Genomic DNA, 27549 nt, shown 5'->3' with positions numbered 1-27549 from the left:
ACCTTTACTTCTTCCTAAGGAGAGAAAAATAAATCCATATTTGTATAACTCATGATTTCTTGGGTTTTCTGTTACATGAAGTAAAATGTGTATATAGGCAATATAATTGTTTTTAAAAACAGGGTGCATGATGGGGCTCCTGAGTGTCTCAATCAGTGTCTCAATCAATCCATCTATTGATTTTGGCTCAGGTCATGATCTCAGGGTCATGAGATCGAGCCCCATACTGGACTCTCTGAAAATTTTTATGATTTATGAATGCATTCTCTCTCAAACAAATAAATTAAATAAATAAATGCAGGGTGCATGACTATATTTATGCAATATGTCAGTCCCACCTTTGACTAGTTGTTTATCAATTACAAAACTGGAAATAAATTAGATTGACTGTGTTGCTTAATTGAATGTGTTACTGAGAAACATTTGATTCAGATCTTCAGAAACAAATGTATTTGGGCACTGAAATTCTGCTGATGATGAATAGTAGTACTGTAGTCTTTGTATTATGTATCCAGAGGCTGATTTAGTGTATAATAGCTCTGCTAACACAAGGGTTAAATATTCTATTCCTTTATGGCTAGAATTCCTCTGAAAATTATATTTACTGGATATTTAATTAAATCATAAAATTTTATTTAGTCCTATAGAAGCAGTCATTTTTTTTACCTTGCTTGCCCATATTTTCCAGTAAAGATTATGTACTATTTTTATAATAATAAGGAAAAACACATTTTTTGGAAGGAACAAATAAATACTACTGAAGAATCAGCATAGGAAAATTGGATCAAGATAGCGAAATTCACATACCACTTTCTCCTCCCCCACCAAATCACTGAAAGTGTCAAAAGAGATATCTTCTTCAAAGAGTAGATCTAGAAACCACTAAAGATTTCCATTAGCAGAACAGAAATTGTTGGATGTTCCTGGAAGATAAAAAGCAAGCAAGAATGGTTTGATAAGGGAACCTCAGCCTGAAAAAGGCTACAAAGAAAAATGTGTAGAAGATAAATGCTGATCTAGAAAAAACACATATCCAGTATGAGAGTAAAAAGAACAGCAAGGCCTCCCCAATTCTGAAGATAGTGGCCAGAGTAACTGAAGAATGTTTTTCTGAATAAAGAGGCCAGGAAACCTTCCCTCCTTCTAATACTAAACAGCAGGCAGCAGCTAAATGTGATTACAGGATAAAACCCAACAAGTAGTGACAAAATGAGTGCCTGCCTTAGAGGTGGGAGGGGAGTTGTCCTAGTGTAGTGGTCCTGGACAGAAAATTAAATTGCCCTTCACTGGAACTTTCTAAAAGAATATAGATAGAAGTAAGACAGAAGTATAAAAAGGAAGCCAGGTTTGCATGAAAAGCAAATAAATTATAGTTCTTTAGGATTATCATTACTTTGGCACTGATACCGTATTCGTTTGCCTTAAAGTGAAGTGTAACAGCTGACTGTCCACTCACATAGGCCCAGAGTACATCCAGTAGGAGAGTTTCAGGAAGAAAATAAGTCTACATAAGTCTGCATAGGAAACATACAGTCTTTACCTATACTCAACAATCAGTCCATCAATCAACCTAGTCCTCCATTAATAGTAATCAACTCCCAATGATCAAAATCAACCAAATAGGGATGCCTGGGTGGCTCAGCAGTTGAGCATCTGCCTTTGGCCCAGGGCGTAATCCCAGGATCTGGGATCCAGTCCCACATGGGGCTCCTTGCAGGGAGCCTGCTTCTCCCTCAGCCTGTGTCTCTGCCTCTCTCTCTGTGTCTCTCATGAGTAAATAAATAAAATCTTTAAAAAAGAAAAACAACCAAATAATAGTAATGTAATGATGCCAAAAATAAACAGATGACCCTGAAAAAAAACAGTAATTCAAGGAAAAGACCACTTTGGAATTTAAGGCTTAATTTAGTACTTGGAGAATACAAAGAGGCTCCTGCAGCCAAGAAACAAGAGTAGATCATTAAAATACAGAGGAAGTCAGGGGAAAGGAAAGGCTTCAGGAAATTAACAATATGGCTATTGATTTTTTTAAAAAATTAATGAAAGCCTGAAGTATTGATACCACTATGGCCAAATTACTGTTATATTAAAAAAAAAAAGTTGTTGAAGGGATAGCCAAGAATGCAGAACAAACATACACACAAATAAAGCTTAGAGAACAAGAAAGCATTTAAGAGATACTGAGGTTCAATCTAAACAATGTAACAGTCATCTAACAGGAGTTCCAGGAGATAAGTGAGAAAAAGAAGGGAATAAATGCTGGTTTTAAATGTTAGAAGACAATATGTAGAACCTAAAGAATGAATGAGCTCTCATGTTGAAAGAGCTCACTTAGCAATGACCAGGATGGATGTTTTAAAAAGGTAGAACTGGTAAAATTGCAGGGTTCCAATAATAAACATAAGGTTCAAAAGGCTTCCACATCTGTATACAAAGGAATGATCTGTAGAGATACAGTGCTTTCCCACAGCCAACAGTGCACGAAAGAAGACAATAGATAAGTATCTCCAAAATTCTAGAGGAAAATTATTCTCAGCATGGGATTCAATGTGCAAAAAATTAAGAAAAGACTACCATAATCTACATATTTGTCTTTTAAATTACTAAATTCAAATCTTCACGAGGTAAGTTCACTGAGTCAGATTCCTACGTCTAAGATTAATGCAAACTCACCTTATGAAACCCATGATGTTAAATCATTAAGAAAGTGAAATGGAAACTTCAGGTGACTGTTTTATTAATGCACATAAATTATGACAAAGAAAGAAAGAAAGAGTAATAGAGAATGGGGAGTGGGAGAAACAGAGAAACACACACACACATAGAGACAGAGAAGGAAGAAGGAAGAGAAGCACACAAAGAGACAGACCAGGACAGGCAGGTACTTTGGGAAAGAGAAGGAGGGAGGGAGAAATTGATATTTATGCTGTCAAATTCAGATAGGAAACTTAAAAAGTTCAGGTACATTTCTAAGAAACTTCCAAGTCTACTTACTTGTAGAAGCAGATGTTGAATTTTTGAGGAAGAAAATCCATGAAGATGTTTATCAAGCCTGATATAACTGTATATATACCATTTTTTTTAAAGCTAACTTTATGTGGTTTTTTACATTTTTGATGAAGAATAATCTGAATGCTGAATCTGCATATACAATACCAGGCTTTCACTGACTTTCAAATCCTAAACTTCTCAGGATAGCACAAGACTTCTACTCTCTGGAATATATGGACTTCCTTTCACCCACAACCACTCTCCCCGCTACACATTCATTCTCTATTCATTCTGGAATGGAGCTTCAGCAGCAAAACTGGAAGAGAGAAGACGACGATGGGCAGGAGAAAGAACACTCAGGGCCATTCCCCATGCCCACAACAAACGTGGTCCTCTTTCTGCCTTTGCTGGAATTAAATACCAGTTTCCTGTACCTGCATGTTACGGAAAAATAAAACACTCTTCATTCATTTTTATGCTTAAAGCCCCAATCAATAAGTGCCCACTTTACATTTCCCTTCAGGGTCTAAGTAAAAGAGGGAGGAACACTGTTTCTTTTTCTCTCTTTTTTTTTTTCTGGTACGTGACTAGAAGTCCAAAGTTTTGGGAAACCTAAAGATACCTGTCTGCATCTTCTTGAGTACCTGCAAAATTCAGAGAAACTATAGATACTCTCCTATTTTGGAGTTTGCTAGGGAAGAGCAAAAAATCTTAGGTTGAAGTAGCTGGAAATAGAAATGGGAAAGGAAGCATGTAGACCAAGTTCTTAGGACTCTCCTGAAATGATCTGGGAGATAAATGTGAAATGACTCAGGGAATTTAAATCAGCAGGGTAAACTTTACCAAAGAAAAGGTTGGCCAGGACTCACAAGGCCTAAAGCCCTTGCTCTAGTTGTGGGTGTCACTTTTACTCAACTACAACTATAGAAAATCTCGCCTTCCACAAAGATACAGGTTTCAACTAGGATGAAAGTTGGAAGACCACAGAACTAAATGCACTGCCACAGTACATAATTTTGTACAATATAAGGTTCTCAAACTGTACTATTCAATACATTAGCTATAATCCATATGTGGCAATTTAGGTTTAAATCAATTAAGATAAAATAAATTAAAATTTCAGTTCCTTATTCTCACTAGCTACATATAGGACACACACTGGCTGTCCCTATTGCACAGCACAGAAATCATTTCCATCACTAGAAAGATCTAAAGGACAGTGCTATTCTAGGGCATTATTAGCACAAATGCAGCAGTTAACTTGGAAATATGAGCTAACCTGGCAACAACTCAGTGTGATTAATATATCTAAGAGAAGATATGACTTACAGATAACAACCTAAAGTAACTCAAATTGGAGGTGCCTTCAACCAAGCCTGCTACCCAATGTCCTTGACGTTTTAATTTATGTCATTATTGGCGTTACATTTAAAAGGTAAGAAACATAAATCCGAATGATTAACTAACTTGCCCCAGGCAACTATCTGTAACTACAGCACAATATCAAGTTTCTTTTTTTTTCCTACATACTAATTATCCCCAAAGTTCCAAGAATTCTGTCTGCATAGAACCTAATATAGGATCTTGCACGGAGAATGTATACAGTATTACTGGTTGCATCAGTGATGCAGTCATTGATTTCAACGATGCAATGAGTGAAGAAATAAATGAGTGGGAAGGCAGAGCTAACAGTAAAACAGACAAAGCAATAGGTAAACATGACCAACAGCCTCAGAAGTAAAGTTGTGGCCATGGAATTGGTAAGGGTAAGCTGGAATTTCAACCAGGCATTTCTCAGAAAACATGTGATGCTTCCCTTATGGTTTTCTGAATCATTCTCTTGCCCACTTAATTAATGCTGGTATCTTTCACTTTAAATTTGTTTGAAAATAAAGGCTACCCTAATCACTCTCCCACTCTAACCTCTTTAAAACTAACCAGCTGAACTTGCTTAGAATACTCTGGACCTATTTCTCTGTTCAGAGAATTTCCACCCAGTGCTAGATTAAGTAAATGCTCTGTGCAATCTATCCATAAAGATTTGCTCCATTACCAAGTAAGTTATTCTCCAACTCAACAAAGAAGGGAATAAATTTAGTGGTGAGAGAGACTGCTATAGGGGGACAAGGAATGATTGCCTAAGTTTCAAATCTGCAAAATTTTGCACTCTGCTGTATGCTTTAGTTTTCTCTAAAAGAGACAAGATGACCAGCTTTTTCTAATATTTTTTTCATGTTCTCCTCAAGCCAAAAATTTTAAGCCATGTTCATTACTTACAGGAGATTCGCTGACTCCAAAGATATCTCTGACATCCCGAACAGATTGTTTGTTCTTTTTTCTCATGGTTTGAGTGTAAGTATTATATCTCTTTTTCACGGCAGCTGCTTGGGTTCGAGTTAGCGTAGAGAGCAAGGCTTTGCCATCCTCTTCTTCATCACCCGAAATCAAGGTTGATAAGCCCACATCTTGCAACCACTCGGCTTCAAGTTCTCCTTCTGAAAAATAACATTACCAAGAAAAGGTTAGAACATTCTGCATTTGGTTAGATGATGTGTATATCTAAGGCCTGTGCATATCAGTGAGTAGGAAGTGTCAGTAAACACTATACTAAGGTCATCTTGGACCCTGAAGATATCCTAAGTGAAATAAACCATACAAAGATGAATACCATATGATCTCACTTCTATGTGAAATCTTAAAAAAAAAAAACCACACACACACACAGGCTTATAGATTCAGAAAATAGATTGGTGGTTGCCAGAGGTGGGAGGTAGGATGTAAGTGAAATAGGTGAAGGGAGCAAAAAGTACAAGCTTCCAGTTATAAAATAAGTAAGTCATGGAGATGTAATGTACGCATTGTGACGGTAATACTGTACTGTATATTAGAAAGTTGCTAGGAAAGTAGATCTTAAACACTGTCATCACAAGAAAAAAATCTGTAACTATGGTGATAGATGTAAATTAGACTTATTGTGGTGACGATTTTGTAATGTATACAAATACCAAATCATTATGTTGTACACATGAAACTAATAATATGTCATATGTGAGTTATACCTCAATTAGAAAAAAAAAAGACCATCTTTTTTTCCGGAGTAATCAGAGTAATCCTACAGAAATAAATGAAAAACCAGTATATTTTTTTAAAGATTTATTTTTGTATTTGAGAAAGAGAGGGTGCGTATGAGTAGGGGGAGGGGCGAGAGAGAGAGAGAAAGAAAAGCACACTCCTTGCCAAGTGCACACGGAGCTTGACACAGGGTTCAATCCTATGACCCTGAGATAGTGACCTAAGCCAAAATCAAGAGTCAGACACAACCAAATGAGCCACCCAAACACCCTGTATGATATTTTTTAAAGAAGTCAAATTTTAAAGTATTTTCTAGGAGAGTAAGGTTAATTGGTAAATTTAGTAAGGTGATTTTCTTTGCCAGAGAGTTAGATATAAGCCATATCTGGACTTCGATTCTCAAACAATGATGAAATATGAATATTTAAACTAAAACTGTAATAGAAAAAGGGTGGTTTCGTAGTAACGAAAGGGTTTTTTAATCACTCAAATGTTGGTTCAAATCCCAATGCAAACATTTACTGGGTGAATGAATGGCTTTGGAAAATTTTTAGATATCTCTAGGCTTTAGTCCTATTGGCAAAATTGAGGTATATAATGAGATGTATTAGGTTGCTATGAGAATTGTTTTATCAATTTATTCATGAGAAATGGCAAACAGTCTGGAACAGAGGATGAATTCAATAGATATTCATACTCTCTTGCTTTTCTACATAGTCTGAACATTAGGTAATCTTTACTTTTTTTTCCCAGAAGGCAATTAAAAAAATTTGAAATTCATCTAATGAGGGTTAATTGCTATTATAAATTAGTTGTGCAGAAATAATTTTAAAAATTCAGAATAGGGATCCCTGGGTGGCGCAGCGGTTTGGCGCCTGCCTTTGGCCCAGGGCGCGATCCTGGAGACCTGGGATCGAATCCCACATTGGGCTCCCGGTGCATGGGGCCTGCTTCTCCCTCTGCCTGTGTCTCTGCCTCTCTCTCTCTCTCTCTCTCTCTGTGACTATCATAACTAAATAAATAAAAATTTAAAAAAAAATAAAAAATAAAAAATAAAAATTCAGAATAACAACATTAGGTAACAGAAAATCCACCACAGATACATTTCTGGGAATTATGCACTACCTAAATAGATTTGTTTAAAGAGCAGATTAGATTGATTTGTAAATAGCCTGTCAAGTCATAACTCCAAGACTCTCGGGACTCTGCTTAAATTATTGCATCACTGGTATACGAACAAAGCCTTCTAAACATACTTTACAGGTCCAATTTCTTAGCTAAGCAATCTTTTCTCTGCTATCTTGTTTCTATTGTTCATTTCCTTTATAAGCTATCCCTTTAACAGAAAATGCAAAGGTAAACATAAGCTTACTAACCCTAATCTAAAATAATAAACCTTTTAAATTAGTGAGTTATGACTGAAATCTGCCTTTACTTAAGCCTTAGATAAGATTCACTTTTTAAGACAAAATTTACAAATGTAGTTTAATATTAAAATTTTAAAAATTGGGACGCCTGGGTGGCTCAGTGGTTGGGTGCCTGTCTTTGTTTCAGGTTGTGATCCTAGGATCTCAGGATCCGGGATCGAGTCCCACATTGGGCTCCCTGCATGGAGCCTGCTTCTCTCTCTGCCTACGTCTCTGCCTCTGTCTCTCACTCTGTGTCTTTCATGAATAAATAAATAAATCTTTTTTAAAAAGTTTTAAAAATTAGATTTTTCCCCTCCACCTCTATAAACAGTAATCAAATAATAGATCCACGAAATATGAATATTTAAACTAAAACTGTAATAGAAAAAGGGTGGTTTCGTAGTACAAGAAAGGTTTTTTGTTGTTTTTTCAGGAAAGTGTCTTTTAATCACTCAAATGTTGGTTCAAATCCCAATGCAAACATTTACTAAGTGAATGGCTTTGGAAAATTTTTAGATATCTCTAGGCTTTTATTCAAAGAATAGAAGAAAGGAGAAATTGTGGAGTTAACATATGCTAGAGATGAGGATAGTCTAAATCCTTGTACTCAGACTACAGAATCTGTAGAATATACATTTTTCATAGGAAAGAAAAATGTCGGAGTAGAGATCAATGTTACTCCTGTAACAATACTAAATTATAGAAATCACAATCCTGGGTCCATGACTCCAATTTGTAAATATATAACTTCCACATAGAACACGTCTTTGAATTTCAGCTCCATACATCCAACTACCCTCCCAACATCTACTTGACTCTATTAATAATATATCAAACTCAACATGTTCAAATCTGAACACATATTCTTCATTCCCAATTCTAGGCCTCTTTCAGTATTTCACATTTCAGTAAATGAAACCCACCCCCATCTATCTAATTCAGCAAAAAATACTTTGGTAACATTATTGGCAACTCCCTCTTTTACACATCAAAACCAATACATAACCAAGTACTTCTGATATTAATTCCTTATTATTTATAAAAAATTTCCCATTTTATTTATCTCTTCTGCTCTGACCCTGGTCCAAACTACCAAAATCTCTCACCTGAACTGCTGCAGTTGCCTCCTAGCTGTTCTTCCCACTCTGGACTCCCTTTCCAACCCATTCTCCATATTGTAACTAATTTAGACCTTTCCAAATGCAAATACTAAGGCCTTCTCTAAATTAATGAAACAGTTCTTCTTCACTCTTGAGATTAAGAATAAAACTCTTAACATCTCCCACAGGCCATGAAGCTGCTAACCTTCCTATCCACAGCTTGTACCAGGCTCTCTTCACTCTCTTCTCTCTAGCAGTACTGGCTTACATTTGGTTCTTCAAAAGCCCCATGCTATATTTTGTTACAAGGCCTTGGACATGCCAATCCTTCTATTTGGTCCCCTAATTATAGGCCATTCAATATTTCAGATCTCAGTTCATATATTTATTTCTCAACGAAGTCTTTTTTCTTCCTGAACACTTCAGTCATGGTCAGGTCCTACTGTTTCCCATCTTAAACCTGCTGTGTGTCTTTTCCTTCAAATAATTTTCCCCCAAATGTATAACCAGGTACATCTAGTTATATCATTTCATTCATTATTTTCTTTCCTCCTAGATTATTACCTCCAGTACAGCAGGAAACATTTCTGCCTTTGTTTATAACTCTAACATCAACATCTTACAATGTCTATTGAACTAATTAAATCCCAATTTAAATATATAATTATTCTAAGAAAATGGATGAAAAACATCAACTTTCAAAAATGACTGTACCTATCATACATACCATTCTGTACTGAAAATCCACCAGCTTAGTAGCTTTGTTAGAGAAAAATATCAAAAAAGGAAATAAAATCTTCCAGTAAAGGTAGAGTAGCCTGTATAAAAATAACAGTTCTGTGTACAACTCTGAACTCTGAACTACATACTTAAAATAACCATTCAAGGGTAATGAAGAAGAACCAAGTGTAGGCAGAATTTTGATACAAGAAAATGTACTGTATGAGATCTGCATCTTTTGTAGATGCAACTGAAGTCATTTTCCTATCCTTACACTATAGAGTGGACAGAACACAAACAGAAAACCACAGTCTTACTTATTAGAAGAGTCAGTGGATAGAGTATGGGATAACTAAGATATCTGGAAAGTGAGAGGCATACTCCTGTTAGGAGGGAGCCCCACGAGAGAGGGCTCTAAAATCTGTGCATAAACTCTCATCAAGTCCTTAACTAAACATTAAACCAAAAAGATATATGTGAAACTCCAAGCATCCTATTGAAAAACAGTAGCCAAAAGGCTAAAATAAATGAACCAGGCTGCACAGTGCAGAAAAGATAGTGTTGGGAGAATGAGTACAACCAAGTTAACCACTAGAACTGAAATTAACTCCATTTAGAGGAAGATAATGGGATACGGTCTCTGAAACATATCAACAGCATTACAATATTACATTACCAAAGATGTTCCACTAGGGTATTTAAAAAAACAACAAAAAAAGGACTAATTTGTCAAGAGAAAGGGTGATCAACAGAAAGTAACTCTGAGATGATTCTGATGTCGGACAAAGACTTTAGGAAAAGATTCTTATGAGTGAATAAAGAATTTCAGCAAAGAAAAAAATATAAAAAGGAAACTAAAAGAAGAAATATGTAAATTATAGAACTAAAATTAAAATACATTTTTAAAAACTTGCTGAAAGGGCCTAATAGTGTATTAAGGACTTTAATAGAAAGGGCTGGTAAACTTAAAGATTACATCAATAGGAATTATCCAATCTGAAAGACAGAAAAGTATTTTTAAATATTTGAGACCAAGTGACTTGATGGGAATGTTAAGTATAATGTGTGTGTTGTATATATATATATATATATATAGAGAGAGAGAGAGAGAGAGAGAGACTTTCAGAGAAGAGAGACAGTGGGGCAGAAAAAAAGTATTTGAAGAAATAATGTCCAAAAGTTTCCAAAGCTGCTGAAAAACCAGTTAGCTTAACTAATACCAAGTAGCTTACATACAAAAGAAACTGCACTTAGGCATCTTCAAGACAATCTGCTAAAAACCAAAGACAGAAAATCTGAAAGCAGTCTAAGACAAGAGATTACATATAGGGGAACAAAAAATATGAAGGCACTGACTCCTTATTAGAAACAATGGGGGTCAGAATACAGTAAGATGATATTTGAAACAGCCTGAATGAAAATAAAAACCTGTCAACCACTAATTATATGTCTAACAAAAATATCCTTCAAGAACGAAGGTAGAATATTCATTAACACATGAATAAAAACTAAGAAATCTATTGCCTGCAAAACTGCTCTATAATATATGCTAAAGGAATCTCTTTAGGCTAAACGACAAAACATCAGATGGATACCAGATATACAAAAAAGAAGTAGTGGAATGTTAAAAGTGCAGATACTGGTTTCTTTAAGGGACATATGGCTACTTCTTCCTCCCCCGAAATTAAGTCTTGAAGCCTAAAGACATTACTCAATGCACAGCAAGGTAGGTGTTCATGCAGAGGAGTAGGGTAGACTGCGATGTTGGGAGTCCAAGTAGGATGAGCAGGACAAGAATGAAAAGGAGAGGAAATTGATAATATATGGAGGGATTATCAAATAAATATTTATGTTTAAGACAGTGGAAGCCAGTTTGCTTTCTAAGAAGGGAGTCACAAATATGGAAAGGGAAGAATAGAATTAACCTAGTGGTATTAGACTGGAATTGAAGGTATAAATATGAACTGAATATGAGCCATTAAATATGGCTTTAATTATGGACATAGAGATGTAAATGTATACATTACATTGTATATATCAGTATACACTGTCTATACAGTGCATACATGTATGTGTGTGAGAGTATGCACACATATACGCACATGTACATCTATAATTAGGCACATATATACCTATATATTCCATAGCTATTCTGTAGCTATTTCTCAGATCAAATACAGAATACTTTCCATATGAAAATAAATGATAGCAGAAGATAACCCACTAACAACTCACTAAATAAACCAAGAGCCCATTCTGATATAAAGAATAATTTGATAGTTTGATATAAAGTGGAGTATTTACAGTTCCAAAGAACCCTCCACGAAAATATGTACTGATCACAAAGATAAAAGGAGTAACTTTACATGGAGAAACCTTGTATATACCACCTGAAGTAATTCAAGTGGACATCACTATTAACAAGAAAATCAAAACTGTATGCCATCTGATAGGGTGCAATAAAAAGAACACAGCATCATGACCTGCCAAAAATATAGAACATGAATCTGAATCACCAGGAAACATCAGACAATCCAAACAGAGGAACTTTATACAAAATAGGCTGTAATTTTCAAAAGTGTCATGGTTATAAAATCAAAGAAAAACTAAGAAATTATTCTAGACTGTAAAGCATCAAAAGAAACATGGCCATTAAGTACAAGTGATTCTGAACCAGATGATTTTGTTATAAAAGGTAATAAAGGAAATACAACGACATTAAAATTCAGTCTGAGGACCGGATAACAGCAGTATACCAAAAATAATTTTTTTATTTTAACAATTATACTGTCATTATATAGAGGATGGTTACACACACACACACACACACACACACAGACAAATCCACAATCTACAGCTATCAGAGATTAAGATTTTAATAACTTCCTCTCAGCAACTGATAGAATAATTAGACAAAAGTATATGTGTAAACATACTTATATTTCATAAAACAAAAACATATAGTATATATATATGATATCTCACACCCCCACACACAGACATATACACACGCACATATATATATATATATATATATATATATATATATATAAATACATAAAGGCCTAATGTACTTGGTAATAACAGGGGTTGGCACATTCCTCTCAAATGATAAAATTGTTCCAGACTTTTAAAAAAGTTATTTAAATTGTATTTGCAACTTTTTCTGTAAGTTTTAAATTATTTCACAATAATATATGTCCATATAAATAACATTATACTGATGGTGGTATAACATGTGTAGATGTTATATATTTGACAACAGTACAAAGTGCTGGAGAGGAAGGGAAATATAATTATACTGCTACAAAATCCTTACGTTTTGCATAAAGAAGTGTAATATTTATTCTAAGTAGTATTCTAATATTTATTCTAAGTGATAAATTAGAGGTACATAGTATAATATGCAAGCAGTCATATAATATGCAAGCAGTCACTAAAAAAATCAAAGCAGTATACAAAAAATGCATATGGAGGAATTACAAAGAAAAATGAAAGAGAGACAAAGACAGAGTAAAAGGATGGAAAATGATATACCACACAGTGACCTTAAGAAAGCCAGAGTGAGGGCAGCCTGAGTGGCTCAGCAGTTTAGTGCCACCTTCAGCCCAGGGTGTGACCCTGGAGACCTGGGATCGAGTCCCACGTTGGGCTCTCTGCATGGAGCCTGTTTCTCCCTCTTCCTGTGTCTTTCATGAATAAATAAATAAAATCTTAAAAAAAAAAAAAAAGCCAGAGTGAGGAACACCTGGGTGGCTCAGTAAGTTAAGCATCTGCCTTCAGCTCAGGTCATGATCCTGGGGTCCTGGTATTGAACCCCACATCAGACTCCCTGCTTAGTGTGGAGTCTGCTTCTCCCTCTCCTTCTGCTCCCCTTGCTATACTTGAGCTCTCTCTCAAATAAATAAATAAAATCTTAAAAAAAAAAAAGAAAGAATGAAAGAAAGAAAGCCAGGGTAACTATATTATTAGACAGAGTAGACTTCAAGACAAGAAGTAGTGTTAGAAATATATTAAGGAGGGTCAGTGCAAATGGGCCAATTCAACAGAGGAATAATAATCATAAATGTATATGCCACCTAATGACAGTTTTAAAATATGAGGCAAAAATGACAGAATAAGAGGGAAAAAATAGACAAATACACAACCCAAACTGGAGATTTTAACAACTTTCTCTCATAATTGGTAGAAAAGATAGGCGAAAATTAGTAAGGGTACAATAGATTTGATGTACATTTACTCAAATGTACAAACCACCTAAATCCAGTCAGCATTTGCAGAACGCCACACCTCCCAACAATGATAGAACATGTTCTTTTTTAAGTGTACATGGAATTTTGACCAAGACAGACCATATACTGAGTCATAAAATAGGTCTAAATAAGTGTCAAAGGTTGAAACTTATAAACTGTTACCTAATCATAACACAATTAATTTAGAAACCATAACAAATGATATTTCTATAAAACCCTCCAACATTTAAAATAAAACATTAAAACATTTAAAACTGATGATGAAAATACAACACATCAGAATTTGTGGGGTGAAATGAAGCAGGGCTTAAGGGAACTGTTCACATTTAAAAAGCTAAAAGATGTAGAGTCAGTGGTCTAGGTTTCCATCTTAAGAGAGAAAAAAGAAGCAACTTAAACACAAAAATCACAGACAAAAGCAAATATAGCAAGGCTATGAGCTGTCACCACTTACTTCCATTCAACTTGTACTGGAGGGCCTACCAGCACAATTAGGCAAGATAAAGAGAGAAAAACATAAAAATTAGAATGAAAAAAGTAAAACTGCCTGTGTTCACAAGTAATCTCTTTGTTTATGCAGAAAATCCTAAGAAATCCAGTAGACAAATATTAGAAAATGAATTCAGAAAGGTAATGAAATGAGACAAAAATCAATTGTATTTCTATATACCAGCTGCAAACAATTGAAAAACAAGAGAAAACAAGAGAAATACCCAATTAAAAGACCCCATTAAGGGTAGGAACACACAAGCCACAGACAGTAAGAAAATACTTAATCATACATTTATTTGACAAGAGTTATATTCAGAATATATAAAGAATTCATTAAAAAAAAGAATTCATACAAGTCCATAATAAAAGGGCAATTTTAAAAAACAATCAAAGGGCGCCTGGGTAGTTCAGCTGCTTAAGCATCCCGCTCTTGATTTTGGCTTAGATCATGATCTCAGGATCCTGAGATCCAGCCCTGCATTGACCTCTGCGCTTAGTGGGGAGTCTGCTTAAGATTCTCTCTCTCCCCCTCAAAAATATTCAAAAGATTTCACAAACCAAGTTATATGGATGGACAGTTAAGCACAGGAAAAAATGTTCAACATCATCAGTTATTAGTGAAATGTAATAACATTTATTATGAAATACCTCCATACATCCTCTAGAAAAAATGTTCAACATCATCAGTTATTAGTGAAATGTAATAACATTTATTATGAAATACCTCCATACATCCTCTAGAATCATTCACATTAACAAGTCTTATATCATCAAGTATTGCAAGTATGTGAAACAACAGACTTGTCTATCAGACACTGATGGAGGGAGTATAAAATGGTACAACTACTTTGGAAAAATGCTGGCAGTTTCTTCTGCAGTTGAACATATTCTATGAAAAAAATATATACTCAAGAGATACAAATATCTCCAGACTTTTACAAGATTATCTACAGCAACCGTATTTTCATAGTAGCCCAAACTGCAAACAACTGGCAAGTCCATTAACAGTTAAACAGATAAATTGTGGCACATTCATACGATAGAATTCTGTTGTTCTAGGTTGAATTGGGACCCCCAAGAAGATAGAGTGAAGTCTTAACCACCAATACCTGTGAATGTAAGCTTATTTGAAAACAGGGTTTTAGTAGAGGTAATTAAGATATAAATGGAGATGAGGGCATACTGGAGTAGAGTGAGTCCTTAATCCAATATAAGGGGGATCTTTAAAAAGGGGAGGAGAAAGACACAAAAATACAAGGAGTAGGCTACAGGACATAGAGGCAGAGTGTGGCATGTGTTGCCTACAAGTCAAGGAACAGCAAGAGTTAAGGGCAATACCAGAAGCTCAAGAGAAAGGCACGGACCAAATTGTGCCCTAAATCTTCAAAAAGGTTGCTGACACCTTGACTTCTAGTCTCCACAACTGTAAGAAAATAAATTTCTGCTATTTTAAGCCACTGGATTTTGGAGCATTTTGTTATAGCAGCCCTAGTAAACTAATACCAACTACCCAATAATAAAAGGAGAGGAACTACTGATATACCAGATGAATCTTAAAAACACTATGTTCAGTGAAAGAAGTTAAATCAAAAACTAATCTATGACACAAGAACATCAGAACCATGGTTGCTTTTGGCCAGAGACAGGGAGTCATGGGAGTGAAAAGGGAAAAAGCATGAAGACATTTTGAGTTGACTAAAATACTATCCCCCTTGATTACTATGAAGTTACAGAATTATTAGCATTTGTCAAACCTCACTGAATTGTATACTTAAAGTTCTATGCCTACAGTTCTAAGGAAAAAAAAATCTATTTAAATTCTGGTTAGTAGCTATGCTTTTTGTGGAAGTTTAGGTTAACCAATCTAAAAATATTTTCTGTGTACTCTAGACTTAAAATAAATGATAGTAAAAGCCAGGATTCTGATTATTGGGGAAAATAGTTATAAATACAAGAAAAAAAGACAGCAACAACAAACCTAGTTGTGGTGGTGTGGAATGGAGGGTTATCAATATGAACCCATGTTTTCTAATATAGCTAGCTTGCTAGCTAGCAAGTAAGAGAAAAGGATGAAGAATGACAGGTATTTTCCTTCATATATCCTCCTATGTAAGTTAGAGGAATAAGAATACACTTCATCGATAGAGATGGATCCCTTTATTAGATTCTCATTCAATATGTAGTAGAACTTTCTTTTTTTTTTTTTTAAGGAAATTCCTCATATGGAGCTTCCTTTTTTTAATTTATTTATTTATGATAGTCACAGAGAGAGAGAGAGAGGCAGAGACATAGGCAGAGGGAGAAGCAGGCTCCATGCACCGGGAGCCCGATGTGGGATTCGATCCCGGGTCTCCAGGATCGCGCCCTGGGCCAAAGGCAGGCACCGAACCGCTGCGCCACCCAGGGATCCCCTAGAACTTTCTATTTCTAATGGCTTGTAAAATATACTAATTGTGGTGTATCTAAATTATTATTTTTCAGACCAAAGAAGGATAGACTTACAGAAGGAATGAAGAATGAAAACTTCTTTAAAGTTTCAGTTTATCTTGGTAAGTTGTCCAGCCTAGCCAACTTAATCATTGGCTAATGAAAACATTCTCAGGTAAATACTTATTATTGAACTACTTTCAGTCTTTCTTGGATATTTTACATATTTACTTGCTGACAGGTTGCAACTGGAGATGACCTATACTTTTAATCCAAGGGAAGTAATTTAGCTCTTCTTAAAAAGAGTAAGTGAATTAACTTATTTTTTCAGTTCTTAATCTTGTGTGTTTAGTTTCACTGAAAATTAGTATATTTTACAATGGTTTTTATTTTCAGAAATACAAGGTAACCCATCCCCTAAATAGATTAACACTAGTAAATGTCTCAAAATCAAATTTTTTTTTCCTTCAAAATTGTACTGGCATTTTTTCCCTCTTTCTCTATTTCTTTCCCCCTCTTTCTCTCTCTCTTTTTGGAAGTAATAGTCAAGAATACAAAAGTAAAAGCCATCAAAATTAGAATACTCAGTCTGTTAGATGATAATGAATCATATCAACGATAGGCACAGCATCCCTAAGTAGTGATATGTAAGAAATCAATTTGGGTTTTGACAGTTCTCCTTCTTAGGTTATATCACTATATATAGAAGCCATCAAGAACCAATCCAGTAGATATAAATCAGTGAGAGTTGGTAGCTGATATGCCAAATTCTACTGATTTCACTTGTTAAACTACTATTGGAATGAGGTCTACCTGCAAACAGGATGAGAGAGCATACAAAGAAAGACAGTAAACACATGGGATGACAGATCCAGAACCTTACCATCCACAGGCTTGACCTCAGCTGGTATCTGCTCTTCCTGTCCTCCTATGCTGTTCTCTTTAATGCTTTCTATTTCCCGCAGGAAATCCTCCATGGAGGTGCTGTCTATGGAGGCTTGTGAGTTGGAGCGGGTAAATGCGGGAGAATGTAGGGATTCATTGGAGAGCATCCTGTTAATTCTTCGGCAGCGAGGAATAGATTTTCTGCAGAAAGAATATCTGTTATTAATAAAAAAAATCAGTCTCTTATGTTATAAATCACAAAGTAAAATTTAGGTTTAAAATCAATGGAGAAACGGAGTTAAGTGTGACAGAGAGGGGTTTGAGAGAATAATTTCCATTCAGTGGTGGTTCCTCCTTTTTTTTTTCTCTATAATTCATAATGGCTTTGTGGTTATGTAGGAATCACCATGAAAATACTTTTTATAATTTTCATACACTCATAAAATGTGAAGTTGCTTGTATTAGCTGAAACACATAATTCAAGCCAGACTCTCCGATGAACACAGAGGCAAAAATCCTCAAACCATTAGCAAATTGAATTCAATAATATGTTAAAAAGAAATCATTCACCACCACCAAGAGGGACTTATTCCAGGGATGCAAGGATGGCTCAATATCTACAACTCAATGACATGATATATCACATTAACAAAAGAAAGGATATAAACCATATGATCATCTCAAAAGATGCAGAAAAAGCATTTAACAAAATTCAATACCCATTCATGATAAAACCTCTTAATAAAGTGAGGACAGAAGAAACATATCTCAATATGATAAAGGCCATATATGACAAAGCCACAGCTAACATCATACTCAAAGTTTTATAAAAGGCTGAAAACTTTTCCTCTAAAATCAGGAACAAACAAGATGTCCACTCTCACATTTTTTTAAAGATTTTATTTATTTATTCATGAGAGACACACAGAGAGAGGCAGACACATAGGCAGAGGGAGAAGCTGGCTCCCTGAGAGGAGCCTGATGTGGGACTTGATCTCAGGACCCCAGAATCATGACCTAAACCAAAGGAAGATGCTCAATCACTGAGCCACCCAGGCATCCCTCCACTCTCACATTTTTATTCAATATAGTCCTGAAAGTTGTAGCCACAACAATCAGATAAGAAAAAGATATAAGAGGCTTCCAACTTGGTAAGGAAGAAGTAAAACTGTCAGTATTGCAGATGACATGATACTATACATAGAAAACACTAAAAATGCTGCTAAAATTTTAAAATGAATCCATGAATTCAATAAAGCTGCAGGATACAAAATTAATACACTGAAATCTGTAGTATTTCTATACACTACTAATGAACTAGCAGAAAGAGAAATTAAGAAAACAATCCTATTTACAACTGCATCAAAAAGAATAAAAGACTTAGAAATAAATTTAACCAAAGAGGTGAATGACCTGTACTCTGAAAACTATAAGACACTGATGAGAGAAGTTGAAGATTACACACATAAATGGAAACATGTATCATGCTCATGAATTGGAAGAGTTAGTATTGTTAAAATATTTACACTAGCCAAGCAGTCTACAAATTCAATCCCAATCAAAATAATAGTATTTTTCATAAAACTAAAACAATTAATCCTAAAATTTTTACGGAACCACAAAAGATCCCAAAGAGACAAAGCAATCTTGAACAAGAATAAGTTGGAGGTATCACCATCACAGATTTCAAAATATATTACAAAGCTGTAGTAATCAAAACAGTATGATACTGCCACAACAAGACACACAGATCAATGGAACAGAAGAGAGAACCCAGAAATAAGCCCACACTTGTATGGTCAATTAATCTATGACAAAGAAGAGAAGAACATAAAATGGGGAAAAGACAGTTTCTTCATTAAATCGTGTTGGGAAAACTGAACAGGTATATGCAAAAGAATGAACGTGAATCATCTTCATATACCAAGACGCAAAAATAAACTCATATGGATTAAAGACTTAAATGTAAGACCTGATACAATAAAACTCTTTTTTTTAAAAGATTTATTTATTCAGAGAGAGCGAAAGAGAGGCAGAGACACAGGCAGGGAGAAGCAGGCTCCATGCAGGGAGCCCAATGTGGGACTCTATCCCGGGTCTCCAGGATCACACCCCGGGCTGCAGGCGGCGCTAAACTGCTGCGCCACCAGGGCTGCCCCCATAAAACTCTTAAAAGAAAATATAGGCAGTAACCTCAGGGACATTGGTCTGATTAGTATTTTTTCAGATGTGGCCCCTCAGGCAATAGCAACAAAAGCAAAAATAAACAATCGGGACTCCATCAAACTAAAAAGTTCAGGACAGCAAAGGAAACGACAAAACATAAAGGCAACCTACTGAATGGGAAAAGATATTTACAAATGATATACTGGTAAGGAGTATATAGTACATACTGGAAGGCTGGTTTGTGCAAGCATACCCTAAAGGTCCCTGTTAATCAGTATCTTAAGAATGTAGCAATATTGTCCTCCTTCTATATTCTCATCAAACATAATGGGTAGCAGTGTTCAAGGTTAGAGGCTCCGGGTGTAGCTAACCCAGACCATCTCCCTTGTAACAAAGAATGTCTGAATGGCAGGACTTGATCTCCTTCAAACATTGGCTGTACAAAGGAAAAGAAGGGCTATAGACAGTTGCTAGGCTAGTTGCTAAACTATAAAAGCTTACTGCATGTAGATTCCAGAAGTGGATGCTTTGTCCAGTTGGCTGCTTCTGGACATCCTGAATGTAAGTTCCCCCACTAATCCTATGACTTGACCCCTGTGTCTGGATAATTTCTTCAGCCTTGCCAGACCATCACCCACCCTTGGGCTTAGAGTCTGCTGGGGTGTTGCTACACAAGGGGTTAATATCCAGAATATATAAAAACTCATTAGAACTTAACACCCCCCAAAAAAAATCCAAATAAAAATAGCCAGAGGACCTAAATAGATACTTTTCCAAGAAGACCTAAAATGTGGCCAGTGGACACACAAAAAGATGCTCAACATCATTAATCATCAGGGAAATGCAAATCAAAACCCCAATGAGATACACCTCACAGAAGTTGGAATAGCTAGTACCAAAAAGACAAGAAATAACAAGTGTTGGCAAGAATGCGCAAGAGGGAACCCCTGCATACTATTGGTGAGAATGTACATTGGTGAAGCTACTACAGAGAAGAGAATGAAGGGTCTTCAAAAATTTACAAATAGGAATACCATACAATCCAGTAATTATACTTCTAGGTATTTGCCTGAAGAAAATTAAAAAACTAATTTGAAAAGATATGTGCACCTCTATATTTACTGCAGCATGATTTATAATAGCCAATATATGGAAGTAACCTAAGTGTCCACTGATAGAGGAATGGATAAAGAATGTGAAATGTGAATATTACTCAGACTTAAAAAAAAAGGATAAAATCATGGCTTTTTGGCAATGCAAAAGCACCTAGAGTGTATTATGCTAAGTGAAATAAGTCAGAAAAAGACAAATACTGTATGATTTCACTTATATACAGAATATAAAAAAAAAAACAAAACAAATGAACAACAAACCAAAAACCAGACTCTGAAATACAGAGAAGTGCCAGAGGGGATGGGAGTAGAGCCATGGGTGAAATAGATAAAAGAGATTAAGAGGTACAAAATTCCAGTTGTAAGTCATGATGATGAAAAGTACAGCATGGAGAATATAGTCAATAATATTGTAATAATGTTACGTGGTGACATACATGTATCATGGTGAGTATTTTATAAATGTTATAAACATATAAATGTCAAATCACTATGATGGATACCTGAAACTCATGTAATACTGTATGACAACTATACTTCAACTAGTAGTATATATAGTAAAAGGTAGCATCTATAAAGTATCTAAGATGATTACAGAGAAGGTGTAAAAAGTTGGCTGCTCACACCCACCAGGATGGCTACTATCAAAAAAACAAAACAAGTGGTGGCAAGAATGTGAAGAAAATAGAACCCTTGTAAATTGTGCAGTCTCTGTGGAAAACAGTATGGTAGTTCCCCAAACAACTATACATAAAATAACCATTTGATCCAGTGATTTCACTTTTGGGTATATATACTCAAATAATTGAAACAGAGTCTTGAAGAGATATCTGTACACTGTGTTTAATAGCAGTGTTATTCCCAAAAGCCATAAGGTAGAAGCAACTGAAGTGCCCACTGACAGATGGATGGATAAGTAAAAGTGGTCCAGACATACAATAAAATATTATTCAGCCTTAAAAAGGAAAGAAATTCTGACATGTGCTACAACATGAATGAACCTTGAAGATACTATGTTAAGTGAAATAACCCAGTCACAGGACAAATACTATATGATTCCACATATAAGAGGTACATAGAGAAGTCAAAATTATAGACAAAAAGTAGAGTGGAGGTTGCTGCGGTTGTGGGGATGAGGGAATGGGGAGTTTTTGTTTAATCAGTTTAGAGTTTCAGTTTTACAAAAGAAAACCAGTTCTGGAGAGAAGAGTTACAATAATGTGAATGTACTTGATATAACTGAGCTGTTGCTTAAAAAAAAATGGTTGAGACAGTAAATTTTATTTTATGTATATTTTATCAGAATTTTTAAAAGATTTTATTTATTTATTTATTTATTTATTTATTTATTTATTTATTTATTTATTTAAGAAAGAGAGAGAGCATGCATGCATAGAGGGAGGTGCACAGGGGAAGGAGAGGGAGAGAAAATATCAAGCAGACTCCTTGCTGACTGAGCATGGAGCCCAATATGGGGCTCTATCTCATGACCCTGAGATCATGAACTGAGCTGAAACCAAGAGTTAAGATAGTTGACCAGTTGACCAACTGAGCCACACAAGTGCCCCTATTTTATCAGAATTTTTAAAAATTGACATAAAAATTGGGGGTCTGGGTGGCACAGTCAGTTGAGTAGCTGCCTCTTGATTTCAGTTCAGGTCTTGATCTCAGGATCATGAGTTTGAGCCTTGCACTGGGCTCCACCACTGGGCATGGAGCGTACTTTAAAAAAATTGAAAAATAAATTTTTAAAAAGTTGGCTGCTGAAATAATGAGATAGTGTGAGGAAATAATCTGTGACATTAAATAGAAAGACCCTACATTAGGATGAGGAAGGGGGCACTGACTCAGATACAGAGATCCATAGTCAGTTCAGGGAAAATTGGATCAACACTATGGGTAGGGTCCAACCACCAGATGGGCACTGCAGGCTCCTGTTTTTTGGGAGGGCCACAATAGGACCACTGCTAATCCTGAAGACACACAACTAAGCAGAGCATGGAGCAGCTTCAAGGGGCACTTTCTCATGGAACTGCTGCAAAGACTAAATAAATTAGCATGCATATGTATTTAGAATAGAATACTCAACAAATGTTAGTTTAAAAAGCAAGAGACATAATGGGGAAAATAGAGGCCAAAATGTTGGAATTCTGAGAAATTTTGAGGATTTGCATAAAAATAAAATATTTTTATGTGAAGTGGTGATGTGTTAAGGGATCTTACTGTTGTAATCATTTTGCAATATATACATGTATCAAATCAGCATGTCATGCATCTTAAATTTAACCCAATGTTATATGTCAAATATCTCAATAAAACTGAAAAAAATTAAAAAATATTTGATTTCCAGGGATCCCTGGGTGGTTCAGCAGTTTAGCGCCTGCCTTTGGCCCAGGGCGTGGTCCTGGGGTCCCGGGATTGAGTCCTGCGTCGGGCTCCCGGCATGGAGCCGGCTTCTCCCTCTGCCTGTGTCTCTGCCTCTCTCTCTGTCTCTCTATCATGAATGAATGAATGAATGAATGAATGAATAAATAAATAAATAAATAAATAAATCTTTTTAAAATTTTTTGATTTCCAAGACATAGGATTTACAAATATCATTTTTTCTAGGAACAATGTTTGATTAACAAGACCACTTTGGTCCCTAACCATGAATAACTGAACTACTTTATGCAGTATGATCTTCTGTTCTTGCTCTTATGTTATTTTTTTATTTTTAATTTTCCAGTTTGGACTGGGCATGCAACTTCTTTCAAAGAATTCCATGAACATGCCTCCTTATCCTTGGGTTCAGGTGGAGTTGAATGAAGGCTGAGATTACCTTTTAACCAATGTGCAGCCTGAGCTGCAGTACAGCCCAAACAAGAACTCCAAGATGGAAAGAGACAACCAGAGCAATGACATAGCAATGTCCAACTGTGGCATTATGACTCACTTAGGACAGTTTCATTTTTACATACAGAGCAGCAGTAGACTGCTATCAAATTTAGTCATGCCCTACAGCATATGCAAAGAACACCAAAATGCATGAGCAAACAGAGAAGGGAATAAGAAAACAAATCTGTGTATTCATACTGTCTATACTTATAGGAATCCTAGATTTCTAAATCGCTCTTAGCAGAAATTTCTGGAATTTTATCACTGATCCTAACACTACCATATTGTTAAATAATGCTAGTTTGGAAAATCAACTGGCAGTGAGTTACCTAATTTATTTTTAATACTCAAAGCATTTCACAAAAATATGAACTATTCACTTTTATTTTCTTACACTGTGCCATATGATAAAAATAACTGTAAGCAGCTTTGTTTGATAATTGGGTGTTAATAAGAGTTTTCCACTGAATTCTTTACAGCTTGACAAGACAGATTCTAGTGGTTTTAGCACACATGAAATTGATGCAGGTATCATAATGGCTATTGTCTCTTTTATTATTTTTAGGCTTTAAAGACTCTTCCCTTTTGCAATAAGACCAATACTGAAAGCCACTAACAAATTTGTACAACTCTAGTACAGAAACATCTACTTATAAGCTATAATCAGTTACCACTGTTCTTACAGTCTACTACCCTTCATATACCATATTCAGAAAAAATACACAGATGCCCCAAGCTTTCTCTAGTTCTGGATGTTTCTTAGGTTTATTTCTTTTAAAAATGAGTATGTCTGACTTGTGGAAAATTTACAGTATCAATGGCAGACATGGACCAAGTTTAAATAATATACAATTTATAAAGTGGAAATTTAAGGTATTCTCCTCCATCTGTGTTGCATCAATATTTTTTATAAGTTGTTTTGTTTTCCCGACTCAAAACCACATCATAGCTATCTTTTCCATGCCAATACAGAAATGCCACTTCAATAACTACTTGAAATAGCATAATTTATCTTAGAAATTAAGTAAATAAGTAGATATATATCTAAGCACTGGAAATGTCTGAAAAAGTGGGAAATTTGAGAAATAATAAGTGAACCTTAGAACAAGAGGAGCATACACATTTAGAGCTAATAATGATCATTTTAGTTATAGCACACAGTTCCTTACTCATGCAAAGGTTACACTGGTGGAATTTCAAGAGAAGAGATTCATCATAACATTCTGCTGGGGAAAGGAAAACAGATGCAAAATATGTCATGAACATGAGTGATACATTGGTTCATTCTGAGATAATCCACCCAAAGAATTCTATAATTGCAGTGATCAACTATTTTTTTTGGCAAAGAAGTCAGACAGTATTTTTGGGACAAGCACATTTATAAGAGTTCTCGTTTTTTTAGTTAGGGATCCAAATATCTTCCCCTTTAACCCAGGGTAGAGCAAGGGCCATGACCTTCCAGTCTTAAAATATTACATAACTGTGAACCACAGGCTCATCCAACACTTTGATGAGCCTTAATCTGTAGCTTCATACTTCACCATATTAGGATAAATAGAGCTTAATCTTCTGAAGCTGTTTGATTCCAAAACAATACCAGGAAAACATTACACACACACACACACACACACACACACACACACACAAACAGAATGCAATTGTATTACACAGTAACTTTTGTTGGGAAAACATCATTAGGTTTCAAATTAGATTTTAAGTGCATGCCAATTTCCATACATTCAAAGTGGCATTAACAAAAGATTTTATTATTCCATCTTCCCCTCCTTTATCTTTCTAGAAATAACTTGTATTATGTGGTAATGATTATTGGAGATCTAGAACTTATTATTGTCTACCATGAATAATTATATTACAACTTCAGAGCAATGTAAATACCTTACAAGAGTATAATTAACCTCCATCTGTCAACTAACTTTTAAAAAAGCAATGATCTTTTTAAAAATTAAATAAGTAGTCTTTTATATTATCCTTTATGGTGCTCTTTTATTTCTTCCTGCATGTCCCTGTACCCATAATAGATCATTTGCTATCAGCTTTGAGAACTTCATTTGGCATTTCCTCTTTTTTTCCTTAGTATTTGTTGTACTGTGGATGTCCTGCCAACAAACTCCTTTAAATTTCTTTCTGAATATATCTTTAACTCCTTTACAGTTTGGTGAATTTGTTTACTGAACAAAGAATTCTAGGCTAGCAGTTGTTATTATTGTTTTCAAAACCTTTGATAGATGTCATTCCATTGTCTTCTGGACTCGAATCTGATAAGTTAATTATAATTCTTATGGAGATTCTTCTAAATATAGAATGTTATTGATGTTTTTCATAGGTTTTCCTTTTCTCTTTTGTTTTTAACAGTTTAATCATGAAATGCCTCCACTGTGATTTTGTTTTTATTCTGACTGCGGTTTACTGAGTCTCTTAAATCTGTGGGTCAATGTCTTTCATCAATTTTGAACTATTACCCATTTTTTCTTCAACTATTTCTTTTGTCCCGTTCTTTCTCTCTTCTCTTTGAACTCCAATAACATGAATGTTGGCCATTTGGGACAATATCAAATGGCCTACTTTGCTTTCCTCCCCAACTCCTTCTATGCTTCAGTTGAATTTCTACTACCTTGTCTTCATGTTCAATTTTCTTTTCTTCTATGCATCTAGTCTGCTGTTAAATCCATCCAGAATGCTTCAATTTGATACTGTGGTTTTTTCATATACACATGTCAAATTAGTTATTTTTAGAGATTCTATTTCTCTGTTGACATTATTTATCTTTTATCCATTTTATGCAACTCTTCCTCTGATTCCTCTAACAATTTTCATTGTTATTTAAAAGTTCTTGTCCCTTAATGCTGAAATCTGTGTCATCAATATCCCTACTATAGTAATCAAATACTAGTCAATTGTTTATGGGTCACATTTTCCTTTTCTTTTACTAATCTTTTAACTTTTTGTTGTGTAACATTGTTTTTAAAAGAATTCTAGGAAACTGGAGTTAATAGTAATTTCCCCCAGAAGGGTAAGCCTTTTCTTCTGTCTGATAGAGTAAGACACTTCATTTCAATTAGGAGTTGAACTGGGCCTGGGTTGTATTGCAACTTTAATTAGTTTTAGGTTACCTCTGGTTCCAAATGCTTTAAATGTCTTGTATCTTTACAGGTCCCCCCCCTCCCAGGAGAGCTTTAGGATAAACACCATGGAACTAAGAACTCTCACTCTGATTTAGAGCCTAACCCCCAGCCTCCTGTGTCATTAGGCTCTTAGCAAAAATCCTAAGGGAGAGAATTATCAGGTGTGAAGGTCCTTTTTATATGGAGTTTCAACTGATACCAATTTGCTGTGCCAGTGCAGACAGTCATTAACAGCTGTCTTGGTATCTCCTTGCCCCAGTAGAGGACCCAGTAGAGGATCAACCAGGTGTGATCATCTTCCCGTGAGGTCAAAGACTCAGGGGAAGAAACATGCCCAGGGAGGGAAATGACAGCTGGGCTCTATCACCTAGGAGGAGCTCTGCCCTCCCTGAGATTTATCTCCTTAAGATATTGTGGCCATAGCTCTCCACTAGTTTTTAAAACATATGATGTTTACATTTATCCTTTCTTCTCTAGTTGTTACAGTGGGAAAGACAGTCCATCACCATATAGTCTATGTCCTAACTGGAAGTGGAACTCCCACAGAACATTGTAAACATACCAGATTTCTTTTAATGCTGTATTTGCTAATGAACTTCTAACTTTGTATAACCCAAGTTCAATTTTTCTGAGTATATGCCACAGAATATTTTTAAAAGTCATGCTAAGAAATATTCTATGGGCCCTCTACAAGAGACATCTTGTAAAGAATTTAATATATAACAATTTACTATCATACACATTGCATCATTTGTTCCTTGTATTAATTCCATAAAGCAGCCAAAGCAAGAATTATACAGTGAAGAAAACAGTTACTGACAGCAAAGTGGAGAAATATAACTTCTCACTGCAATTACAATAAAATGCAAAGGCTCTTCTAGGACTTCATGGCCCAGCATATT

At 35.3% G+C, this 27549-nt stretch overlaps 1 protein-coding gene across 8 annotated transcripts in view; it reads right to left on the bottom strand.

The window, feature by feature from the left end:
• ARHGAP28 (Rho GTPase activating protein 28) overlaps window positions 1-27549 on the bottom strand; it is a 206169-nt gene that overhangs the window by 77568 nt on the left and 101052 nt on the right. For all 8 annotated transcript variants that reach the window (XM_055324180.1, XM_055324181.1, XM_055324185.1 and 5 more), the window contains exons 2-3: window positions 17348-17550; window positions 5269-5486 (exon numbers count right to left, since the gene is read on the bottom strand). In XM_055324180.1, the coding sequence (XP_055180155.1) occupies window positions 5269-5486; window positions 17348-17550 (421 nt within the window). The remainder of the gene's footprint in view (window positions 1-5268; window positions 5487-17347; window positions 17551-27549) is intronic.

The sequence above is a fragment of the Nyctereutes procyonoides genome, unplaced genomic scaffold (assembly GCF_905146905.1).
Source record: "Nyctereutes procyonoides isolate TBG_1078 unplaced genomic scaffold, NYPRO_anot_genome, whole genome shotgun sequence".
In the NCBI taxonomy this organism is placed as follows: Eukaryota; Metazoa; Chordata; class Mammalia; order Carnivora; family Canidae; genus Nyctereutes; species Nyctereutes procyonoides.
Note: the sequence above shows the minus strand (reverse complement) of the source record. Positions and strands in the feature narration are given on the sequence as shown.